The following is an 11,986-nucleotide window of genomic DNA, read 5'->3' on the forward strand; positions in this document are numbered from 1 at the left end:
GGTTCCCGGCTGCCAATTCGGTTTGGTTCCAGCCAAGAAAAACCAATCTGGAGACAGCAGTTTTGCATGGCAAACCAGTTTAATAACTGCCCCCCGAGACCCCTTTCCCGGTGCACAAGAGCCCCCCCCTGGGATTCTCCCCTGAGAAACGTTTCACAAGCCCCTTCAGACGGGGATGGAGGCACCAGGGAGACCCGTTGGATGGCAGACTTCGAATGGGTTGGATTACAACACCCATCGCCCCAAGGCCTTGTTGGCCAAGGATGAGGGGAGCTTTTGTCCCAAACCTCTGGAGTGTAGCAGCTTGTGCTTTTTAAAATTCGTTCGGCAGGTGCACCTGCCAGGCCCCCTCCTCTCCAGCAGCAGAGAAAGCTGGTGTCGCTGAGCTTCCTGAGACCCCGACCCCTTTTGCCAGGGAGGGTCCCGTCAGGAGGGGCTCCTTCGGAGGCCCCAAAGATGCACTTGGGGTGTCCAGAAATGCTGGGTTAGGAATCCCGGAGGCTCCCCCGGAAGGCACCCGCTGCCCCCATTCAAGGACAAGGGCCTTTGGGGCCCAACGGGAGGCAGGCGGGGCAGGGGTCCGAGGCAAGGAAAACCCGCCTCCGGCCCTCCTGCGAGGCACTTGGTGTGGCCCTTCAGCCTCCTGGGACCCAAGACGGCTCCCTCTTCCTGCGGACGCAGCCAGCTGCCCTCTCGTTGCTCTCCTCTGTGGCAGGCGAACAGCGGCTTCCGGCTGCTGGCCCCACGGTCCCTCAGAAGAGCCGCTGGGCTGCCCCCTGGGCTGAAAGGCCCGCCGGCCCGGCAAGGTTGGGTGGCCATGGGCCTAGATCCACACTCCTGGCCAGCCTGTGGGATCAGAAGGGGTCACTGGCCTCAGCGCCTGCGAGGGGCCGGGACTGCTGAAGGCCCAACTCGCCCCAGACGAGGAGGGGAGGTTACATAGGCCCCTGGGTGGGTACCCCTCTTGGGACGCCCAGGATTCCAGCTCTCCTTCCCCAATTTCCTATCAGGCCAGCCTGGTCGCCTCCCAGTTTCTGGGCCACCTGGAGGGTGCCAGGTGGCAGAAGGCCGTGTCTGTGGGCAGCGTCCCCCGTTCTCCTGGGGGCCCTGACATGGGGCTGCTCCCTCGCCGCTCTGGGGCCTCCCCCAAGGCCTGCAGATGGTAGCCAGACTGGCCCTGGGCCCGATCCGGCAGGGTGCTTCTCCGCTGGGACTAAGCAGCCGGGAGTGGCGCACTTGAGCCCAGGGCCAAAGCCTTTAAATAGAAAGAAGGTGGGGGAGTTTTACTCCCCCTGGGTCAAACTCTGGGCCGAGGCAGGGGCTCCGGGAACGCCCGTCTTTCCACAAACAGGCTGAAAAAATCTGGGCTTGAAGGCTCCGCTGACACCCATTCGATTCCAGCACATCCGGGGGACAGGGGAGCGTGGAGCCCTCGGCCACTTCTGGTGGCTCACTGCCTTTAGAGCCACACGGACACGTGATTTCGGCAGTCCCCCTTCCCCCCCCCGCCCCCCGCAGGGAGGAGGGTTTCCTATAGACTCACCCCTGGGGCAGGTGGGGGCCGCTCAGCCGCCTCTCGAACCCGTCCCTGCCCAAGTAGTGGGGAGGGGCCGCTGGGCTCCGGCACAGACTCTGGTCGTAGACGAAGTTTCGGCAGGAGGCCAGTTTTGATTCCAGGGCCTGGGAGCAAAGACCGCGCTGGGTCAGCCGGGATCCCACTGCCTGGCTGGGGGTGGGGGGCAAACACCCAGCTTTTCCGCTCGCTCCACCCGAGGCCCAAAGCCTCACCCCAACTTTCTGCAGGAGGTCCCCGACGATGTTCAGTGCTGATATCCGTGCGGCCGGCGTAAGCGGGGCTCCCCCGGATCCATTCTCAAAACCTTCGGTGAAAAAGGAGGCGTTCTTTGCAAAGGGGCCAGACGCTCTGTGGATGTCGGTATGAGCTCCTTTCAAAATCCAAGAAAGAAATACTCAGACTCCATGGTTCAGAGCAAAGTTCTTCTTTTACTGGAAGATGAAAAGGAAGCTACAAATGGAATTCCGAAAGTGAGAATTTGGCGCGCAGATCACACATACAAAGAAATGGAATTGTTCCCACCCCCCAAAGTCCAGAAGTCTCTGCCAATTAAAAGTTCCGAATATGATCATGTGAGCATCTTCAGGTAGTGATGAGGCCTCTGTCCGTTGACCTTGACATATTTTGATAAGACCTCGCAGCTGCGCAAAAAGGATAGAGGCTAGGAAAGAAATGGAAAATTGGAAAGAAGAAATCCCCCTCCTTCTTCTGCCCACAGTAAAAGAATGCAAAACACCTCCAGCTCTCTTCCCCCCCCCCACAATTACCCCTCCCCCCCCGTTGCTAATGACAGCCGAAAGAAGTAAGCCTAGTAGTAGAGATACTAAGGGAGAAATAAAGGATAATAGTTGGGGTACCCGAAGAGATCTTGAGGCTGACATTCGGACCCCCCTAGAAAAAGGACATTAGTCCCTGTAAGAGAGAATAAAAAGATATGTTAAGCATTGCATACATTCTTATGGTTTATCAGGATACTTAGTATAAAATTTCTTTAGCAGGTCAGGAGCCCTAACGTCTTTTTCGTTCACCCACTCAGCATGAGAGGGGGGGAAATGTTTCCAGGCTACAAGATATTGTAGGCGACCCCTCCTTTTTCGAGAGTCTAAAATCTCTTTAACTTCAAAATGTTGTTCACCCTCAATCAACAATGGGACGGGGGGATCAGTCTGGGTCGGTCTCAATGTACAGGTGTGTTCGGGTTTTAGCAGGCTGACATGGAAAACAGGATGAATGCGACGAAGAGTCTTTGGTAGCGTCAATTGAACTGTCACGGGATTCACAATTCGCTCAATAGGGAAGGGCCCCACATACTTAGGGCCTAACTTCTTTGATCTCTGAGTGGTTTGCAGATACTTGGTTGAGAGGAATACTTTGTCGCCTACTTGATACGAGTGTTGTGGGGCTCTTTTCTTGTCTGCAAACTTCTTATGGGATTGATGCGCTTCGTCCAGAGCTTTACGAGCGACTGGCCAATTGAGTTGTAGTTGAGATATCCAGTCATCCAATGACTGGATATTGGGTTTCTCGCGAGGAAGTTCAGGTATGGGTACAAAATCTTGTCCCGTGGCCACTTTGAACGGGGTAAAACCAGTGCTGCTGTGAACGGAGTTGTTATACGCTACTTCGGCAAAAGGTAGCAGGTCCACCCAGTTGTCTTGCTGATAATTTATGTAACATCGGAGATATTGCTCTAGCACCCCGTTAGTCCTCTCGCAGGCCTCATTAGTTTGGGGGTGGTGGGCGGAGCTTAACCCTTGGGTGGAGCCTATCAACTTCAAAAATTCCCTCCAGAAGTTCGAGGTAAATTGAACTCCTCGATCTGATATTATACGTTCAGGAACACCATGCAGTCTGTAGACGTGTATAATGAACAGTTTGGCTAACGACTTCGCCGAGGGAATCTTGGTGCAAGGTATGAAATGTGCCTGTTTGGAAAACAAGTCGGTCACCACCCAGATCACCGTGTGCCCAGCACTCTCAGGTAAATCTACTATAAAGTCCATAGAGATTTCCTTCCAAGGGGCAGTTGGCCTGGCCACATTTTGCAACAGACCTGGCGGCTTACCGGGAGGTCTCTTAGCTGAGGCGCAAACTGGGCAGCTTGCTACATAAGTTTCAATGTCTTTTTCAAAGAGGGCCACCAGAACTGCCGTTTCACTAGGTGTAAGGTCTTCACGAAACCAAAGTGACCCGCTGCCTTGGAATCATGAGTTTGTTGTAATACTTGGCTCCTCAGTGTTTTAGGTACATACAGCTTCGCTCCCATCCAGGCTAACCCATCTCTAACAGTGCAGTTATTTGCATTTGCCTGGAACCATTCATCTGTTTTCAAAGCTTCTTTAAATTGTTCGATCAGATCATTGGACAGATCTGCCTTTTGTTTCTTCTTTTGCGCCCTGGTGACCACTGGTGCTGCCAGCTGTGTGGTGGGCACAATCGGACTTATCACTTCTTTTCAACACTGTTGTATTGTGGCATCCTAGATAAAGCATCCGCCATAAAATTTTTTCCTCCTGGGATGTACTTCAGAAAGAAATTGAATCGCTTGAAGTACTGGGCCCACCTAACTTGCTTAGGAGATAGTTTCCGAGGCGTTTTAAGGCCTCCAGGTTTTTATGATCAGTCCAAACCTCAAATGGGTACCTCGCGCCTTCCAGAAAATGCCTCCAGGTCATTAGAGCCCAGCAGACTGCAAAAGCTTCTTTCTCCCAGACAGCCCATCTACGTTCAGTGTCAGTTAATTTACGGGATGTGTAGGCACACGGTTGTAGTGTCCCCTTCTCGCTTAATTGAAGTAAGACCGCTCCTACTGCTACATCACTTGCATCAGCTTGGATCACGAAGGGGACATCCATGTCCGGATGCTTTAGCACTGGCTCGGCAGCAAATAGTCTTTTTAGCTTCTCAAAAGCGGCTTGGCACTCCATAGACCAATTCAACGGCTGGCTAGGCTTTGGCTTCGCTTCTCCCTTTGTTTTTAGGAGGTTGGTGATAGGCATGGCTATTTTAGCAAAACATGGGATGAATTGCCGGTAAAAGTTAGCAAATCCAAGGAAACTTTGAAGTTGTTTTCGGGTTCTTGGTGGGGCCCACTCTAATACGGCTCGTACCTTCTCCGGGTCCATCTCAAGACCCTCGGGTGAGATACGATATCCCCAGGTAGTCAATCTTTTCTTGATGGAACTCACATTTGGACAATTTGGCGTACAATTTGGCAGCGCGCAATTTGTGCAGCACGGACCGTACCAGTTTCACATGTTGGTCTCTGGTCTCCGAGTAGATAAGGATATCGTCAAGGTAGACCAAAACCCCTTGTATAAATGTTCGTGGAGCACTTGGTTGATCAATTGCATGAAGACAGCTGGTGCCCCTGTAGGCCAAACGGGAGAACATTGAATTGGAAGCAACCTATTGGGCAATTGAATGCAGTTTTCCACTCGCCTCCCTCTTTAATTCGGATTCGGTAATAGGCCTCCTCAAGTCCAGTTTCGTGAAGATCTTCCCCTTGGCCAGGTGAGCCAACATGTCCTTCATTAGAGGGAGGGGTACACATTTTCCACGGATACCGCGTCAAATTTCGGTAGTCCACCACCAAGCGCTTGGAGCCATCTTTCTTCTCGCGGAACATCACAGGGGCCGCCACTCGAGGTCTGGCAGGTTGGATGAACCCTCGTTTCAAATTCTTGTCGATAAACGATCTCAATTCCTCTAACTCCTTTGGGGTCATCGAATACATCTTTGGTTTCGTAGTGTCACCCCGGTAGAAATTCAATGCTGCAATCGGTTGACCGATGGGGAGGGAGCTCATCGGAGGCCTGTTCGCTAAAAACTTCTCTTAGGTCCCAGTACTCTTTCGGGATTTTCTCCTCCCCTTCTATGCTCGGCCCCTGTGGAAGCTGTCTCAGCAGGGGTTTGGGGCTTGGGATGGGGATTCTCCCCGGTTTAAGGGGGTTTGCTCCTCCCTTCCTGGAGGTTGGTCAGTACGAATCCGTATCCACCCCTTTCTCCAGTTTACTTGGGGATTCCATTTCCGAAGCCAGGGCAATCCCAAGATTAGGGAGTGTTCCATCCCGGGAGCCACAATAAAGCACAAGGTCTCGCTGTGGGTTCCCATGGTCATCTCTAAGGGCTCCGTTATAAACCGTGCAGGGCAACCCCCCGCTTCAGACCCATCTAATTGGTAAAAGGATATGGGCGTTTTCAAATTTCTCAGTCCAATGCCCATGCCTTTAACTACTTTCATGCTAATTAGGCACCTCGTGCACCCCGAGTCCAATAAGGCCAGCATTTCTCCCTCAGTACCCGAGGTGGGCACCCTTAATTTAATTGGAATGGTAAGGGGGCCCCGGTTAGGACTTACCGGGACGTCATCTTCCGAGTCGGTCTCACTCTCGTCGGGAGGAGTCGGGGGTCCCAGCTCTTTTTCCGCTGGGGGAGTGACTTCTACGACCTCCCCTATTGTTAGCCCGGTTTCGCGAGGCCTGGTTGGGGAGGATTCGGGCTTCCTTCCAGGGCCCCGTCCTTTTTTTGGATCTGGTTTGACTCGACAATCCGCAATTCGGTGGCCTTCCTTCCCACAACGGAAACAGGCAGTGGATTTGGCCCTTGTCATCACCCCTCCCTTCCGGGGCTTAGGGATCTCTCGGAGCCGAGGAGGGAGCATGGTGCTCCATGCGGAGCCTCCTCTGCGTCTACTTCGGGCTAGATCTATTTCCACCTCTTCCGCTAACAGGTACCACAACTGCAAGTCATGGGGATCCCTTCTGGAGATGCACATGTGGTATACCTCTTCATTTAGGCCATCTTTGTAGGCTTCTATTAGAGCTTCCTGGGACCAGCCTCGAATGCGATATGCCAACTGTCTGAACTCTTGGGTGTAGTCAGCAACTGATCTTCCCCCTTGAGTTATGGTTTTCATCCTGATCCTGGCCCTTCTCTCTGCCAGAGGGTCTTCAAACCTCCTCCTCAAGGCAGTCATAAAAACATCAAGGCTTCGCAGTTGGGGGGAGTTATCATTATACAGAGTCACCACCCAGTCAGCTGCCATCCCCTCCAGGGTTCTGGTAACACATCTTACTTTGGCTGCTTCAGAGGTGAACTCCCTTTCATATTCTGCCATATAGCTTCCAACCTGCACCAGGAAAAACCCCAAGTCCTTGGGATTTCCTCCAAACTTCACATCTAAGGAGGGCAGGTGGCGTCTTCTAGGCATTACCCCCGTTGCTGGGGCTCCCCAGACGGGAGCTGGTGGTTGCGCCGGCGTGGGATGGGCCAGGGGGGTGGTGGCAGCCCGACTTCCCCAGGCTGAACTCGCTCTCTCTTCCCCCTCATATGTTGGAGCCCTGCCGGGTTTCTCAGAAGCATCCTTAAAGCTTTTCCCGGCTTGATCCAGCCTGCATTCCATCTCCTCCCCCCCCTGCCACAGCCGTTCCCTCGCACCTCTTCGACTTACAGTGATTCCAGGAGGGGGGGGGGGTCTTCCGGATTTTTCCATCCAACTCCTAACGACCATCTGGGCATCTCGGTTGGAGTTTCTTCCAGTGTAAGGTCAGCTAACAAATCAGTGGCTGGCATCTCTGGTAACAGCATTTGCTGCCCCCCCACAGCTCCCTGCTCATCCTCCTCGCTGGCTGGAGATGACATGATGTGAAAACCCCCTCGGAAGAAAAATTGGTGTTTTCTCCGGGTGGGCTGATGGTGACTTTCGGAATAATGTCGGTATGAGCTCCTTTCAAAATCCAAGAAAGAAATACTCAGACTCCATGGTTCAGAGCAAAGTTCTTCTTTTACTGGAAGATGAAAAGGAAGCTACAAATGGAATTCCGAAAGTGAGAATTTGGCGCGCAGATCACACATACAAAGAAATGGAATTGTTCCCACCCCCCAAAGTCCAGAAGTCTCTGCCAATTAAAAGTTCCGAATATGATCATGTGAGCATCTTCAGGTAGTGATGAGGCCTCTGTCCGTTGACCTTGACATATTTTGATAAGACCTCGCAGCTGCGCAAAAAGGATAGAGGCTAGGAAAGAAATGGAAAATTGGAAAGAAGAAATCCCCCCCCTTCTTCTGCCCACAGTAAAAGAATGCAAAACACCTCCAGCTCTCTTCCCCCACAATTACCCCTCCCCCGTTGCTAATGACAGCCGAAAGAAGTAAGCCTAGTAGTAGAGATACTAAGGGAGAAATAAAGGATAATAGTTGGGGTACCCGAAGAGATCTTGAGGCTGACAGTGGACCTTAGATCCTTCTAAGGACCCTCCTCCTCCTCCTCCCCCCGAAGTGATTTTGTACCAAGGCTTTCTCTCCCGACTCCGTTCCAGGCCATCAGTGACAGAAGGACGCGGGCTGACTAGTAGACCGATGCTACCCCTTCCACACCAAAGGGAGGGTTTCCCCACCCTTCCCCCCAGGCTGTACTGGGCAAGTAGAAAGAAAGTGTGTGTGTGTGTGTGTGTGTGCGCGAGAGAGAGGGGGGGGGAAGGGTTTTTTTTCCTTTCTTTTTTTTTTTCCCTATTTTTTTTTCCGGGGGGGGGAGGGAGGGGAAGGCCTTCCAGCGGGGGGGGGGGGGGGCCAGAGGGGGGGGGGGAAGCGCCAGAGTGCAGACTGGAGCGCTGCCCACCTCTCGCTTCGTCCTTCAGCCGCTGCACCGACTCCAGGAGGGTCTCCTTCTCGTCCAGCTCGCTCTCCAGGAAGGCGTTGCGCTCGATGGCCTCGTTCAGCCGCAGCTCAAAGTCCTCCAGGGACATAATGGTGGCTCTGCAAGGAGCCCAGGCGGAGCTTTAGCACCCACCCCCCGAGGAAGCCGGCCCCCAGAAGCAGCCCCCCACCTGCCCAGGGCACCTCTTGGCCCTCTCCAGGTCATCGTTGCACTGCTCCAGCTCCCGGATGTACTTCTGCAGCTGGTCCCGGGTGGCCGTCACCTGGCCCAGCTCTTCCTCCAGGGCCGAGATCTGCCGTTGCCCATCGGCATGTTGGCTGGCAATCTTCTCCTAGCCGCAAGGAATCACGCAGAGCAAGAGCCAGTGGCAGTCTGCGCCAGTGGCCTTGCCCCCCGCCCCCAAATAGAGCTCTGAATGCCCACGCTGCCCAAGAGGCCGCCCCCTGGCCTCGGCTCTCTCTGCTGCCCGCCCAGCGCTGCCTGCCAGCCCAGCCCCCCGGCAGCTGCTGCAGCTTCAATGGGCCTCTGTTCCAGCCCTGATGTGGGGGTGGGGGCAAGGGGGGCAGGGAAGAATGACCCAATTGTCCACGCGGCTTTCCGTCCGAGGGCTGCCTCAAAATGGCCCTTTGGGGAGGGGTGGTGTCCCTTTTCCCTCCCCTTCATCTTTGCATTACCTGCCCCCCCTCCCCTTCTTCCCACAGCCCCCGGAAGCAGCCAATTCCCCCTGGACAAACCCTGCCAACACCCGGAGACTTGCCCACAAGGGCAAATCTCAACCCTCCGGCTGAAGCCGAGATGCCCACCTCTGCACATTTAGGTGCACCAGCGTTGGCCAGGCCACACCTGCACCACACAGCTGGACCCCCACTACCTGCAAACGTCCCAGACGGAGCTCTCCCCCTCGGCTGCCAGGGGGCCTGGCATACAGGAGTGCCCCGACCCCTCCTCACCTTGACCGTCTCCACCTCCGCCTGCAGCCGCGCGTTCTCCAAGAGAAGGTCCCGGTTTCGCGTCTCCAGCTGCTGCAGCTGCGTCTCCAGCTCGGCTTCGTACTCGCGGCTGCCCTCTCGGAACTCACGCAGCTCCTCCTGGGCGCTCTGCACACTGAGGCCGAAGCGGGCAGGAGCCGGTCAAGCCGACCGCCAGGCTGAGGCACCGGCAGGCGGCTATGCCCCACTCCACCTGCTGGCAGCCCGTGCCTGCCCAACGCCTGGCAGCGCCACCGCTCGGTGCCCGGGGAAGCCGGAGGGGCCCCTTACCACTGCTTGTATCTGCCAGACAGCTCCTTCCAGTAGTTGATCTCGTCTTCGGCAGAACCAAACGGGCTTCTTTCGGGGTCAGTCATGGTAGCAGCCACCTGGCATGGTCTTCCTGTGAATCGGGGAGAGCATTGGGCGCAGGTTGGTGCAGAGCCCACCACACACCTGACAGGAGCAGCTTTCCGGTTTAAATAAGCCACCCGGGGCAACATTCCTCCCAGCCTCGGGGCCTTACGATCATCTTATTCCTTTAAGATGCGCCTCTAGAGAAACCAAAGGCACTTCCTAGACAGGGGGAGAGACACCAACAGACGGACGGACGACTTTGGGAAGAAGCACTTGGGTTTGTGGTTGGCCTGAGAGCTCATAATGCGGCTCAACTGAATCGGTCTCCCTCTGCTCCTCCATCGTAGCTGCTGCCGGTGTCTTGCTGAGCCAGAGGAAGAGGCTCAACTGCCAGGCGGACAGCAGCAGCAGCAACCAAGACACCATAAACGGGACGCTGGGGGGGCACCTCTTCTGCTGGCCAGGCGCTTTTCCTTCTGTCATTTTTGTGGCATGGATTTTAAAACAGACTTAACAGATTCTCTGGGCTTATTTTTACGCTGCTTATGGATTAATTTAAAGATAAACCATTGGTATCTCTGTAGATTTTGCTCCAAACATGATTCAGAGCTAAAAGAAAATGTTTTACTTCTACCCATAAATGTTTGACTGCACCTCCCCTGCCAGAAGGCCTCTGATGGGGGGGGGTCTGAACCCGGCCAGAGAAAAAGGAAGAGCCCCTCAGGAGCTGGAGGGCCCAGGAAGACCAAGGCAACCCCCCCGGCCAGCCTGGCACTGCTCTAAACCAGGGGGGGCATCGGGCACACCCTGGTCAGCTTCCGCGGGTCCCTTTCCCAACCGCGCTGGGATGGCGGGGGTGGCCGCGGACGGTGTCGGGGGGCCCACCTGCAAGGGCTGGGGGGGGGCGGGGCGGAGCGGCCGAAACGAGCCCACCGGTCAAGCGAGGTTCGCAGGGCCCCCTTCGCTCCGAGGGCCGCAGGACCGACCTCCCGGCACGGCGTTTGCCTCTCGGGTGGGGCGGCGAAGGCGAGCTCTCCGAAGCGGGGCCAGGGAAGGCGACCCTCTCCAGCCCCCCGCAGAACGCCGGCTGGGAGAGCCTCCCCAGCCCCGTTTCCGCCCCGCCGCCACTCACCCCGCCTGCAGCCAGGAGGAGAAGCCGCCGCCGCCGCCGCCCCGCTCAACTGGCAACTCTCGGCCCGACCGAAACAACCCAAGGAGCCTCTGCGCAGCCTCCCATTGGCTGCGGGTCACGCGACCCTGCCGCGCTCCTCCAATCGGCGCGGGCGGATCGAGCGTTGAAACTTTTGTGTCTTGCCGGGCTCCCGCTCCCCTTTTTCTCAATGGGGGGAAGCGCGCGCGCGCGGGCGGGCGGGCAGGAGGGCGGAGCTGTCGGCAGCGGCCAGCACGGCGGAGCCTCCCTCCCCCAGACCCCGCGGGGACCCTCCCGCCGGCCCGTGACCCCCGTGCTCGGCTCCCGCGCCCAACTGTTGGCCCTGCACGGCCAGAATGAGGGGATTCGTAGTAGCCCCGTGCCGCCGGAGGGGGCCCGGGCAAAGTCTTCGTCGCTTTGCTCGGCTGATTAACGCAGCCCGCTCTATGCTGAAGCCCGCTGCAAAGCAGGTCCTGGGGAGGTGGCGCCGGTGCCAAAAGATGAGCCAAGGAAGCCGGGCTGTTGGCCAATCGTTCTCCTTTCTTTCCTGAAAAAGAAGGGAGAGGAGATTCCCTCGTTGTTGTTTGGAGCTGGGCAGGGGCTTCAGCCCAGCCTTTTTTATTCCTCTACCGGCCCCGGGCTGGCCTAGGGAGGGTAGCCTTCGCTCCCCGCACCCCCCTTTACTTGGCCTGCGGGCAGCTTCGCCCAGCTGGGGGAGGGGGAAGGCAGCCCTCAGCTTCTTTTCCAAAGTTCCAGTTCGGGTGAACAAACCCAGGTCCAGCTCCCTCCTCCTCGGCCTGGAGGAGCTGCCAGGAAAGCCAGGCGGGAATGCAGGAACTCTTCTGTGGAAGGGAAGAGGCACTTTGGCCCTGGGTGCAGGTAGCCCCAACTCCCTCCTTCATTCTCCTCATTCCAGCTGCCCACTAAGGGTGACCAAGAATGACCGGCCCTTTTATGTGGAGCCCGTGTCAATTGCCGGCATGTGGCAGGAGCAGGCTGGACTAAGCGATGGCCAGGTGATCCCGGCCAAATGGGCTCTCCTCAGGTCAACACTGAGCCCAACGTTTCCTTGGGCGTCCCCTGGCCTCCATCCTGCACCCCAGTGTGACTCTGTCGGACCAAAAGACTGGAGGTGGCTCAACAGCTTCCCTTCCTGATGTTGCCGGGCAGGCCTCTTGAGTGGGAGGGAGAGAGGCCGATTCCCCCGCCCTGAATCCCAATTAAGATGCTGAGCTAATTCATGGGTCTCTTCTTCCTTGTAAACCAGGATCATAACA

The 11,986-nt window shown here is 56.2% G+C and overlaps 1 protein-coding gene across 2 annotated transcripts; it reads right to left on the minus strand.

The window, feature by feature from the left end:
- Positions 1–60: 60 nt before the first annotated feature.
- On the minus strand, positions 61–10,822 carry LOC113452942 (nuclear distribution protein nudE homolog 1-like). Of its 2 annotated transcripts, none has more exons than XM_087912773.1 (8): positions 10,692–10,822; positions 9,494–9,605; positions 9,185–9,338; positions 8,417–8,565; positions 8,196–8,332; positions 1,789–1,880; positions 1,544–1,680; positions 61–846 (listed from the first exon to the last, which is right to left on the minus strand). In XM_087912773.1, exons 2-8 carry the CDS (start codon positions 9,577–9,579, stop codon positions 753–755), a joined length of 849 nt encoding a protein of 282 aa, XP_087768899.1. In that variant the 5' UTR covers positions 9,580–9,605; positions 10,692–10,822; the 3' UTR covers positions 61–752. The 2 variants fall into 2 exon arrangements, with proteins under 2 accessions (XP_087768899.1, XP_087768900.1); XM_087912774.1 differs by lacking the exon at positions 10,692–10,822 and adding an exon at positions 10,445–10,638.
- Between the last annotated feature and the right edge of the window lie 1,164 nt (positions 10,823–11,986).

Source organism: Pseudonaja textilis, chromosome 14, assembly GCF_049901715.1.
Source record: "Pseudonaja textilis isolate UNSWEBS1 chromosome 14, rPseTex1.2, whole genome shotgun sequence".
NCBI classification, from domain to species: domain Eukaryota; kingdom Metazoa; phylum Chordata; class Lepidosauria; order Squamata; family Elapidae; genus Pseudonaja; species Pseudonaja textilis.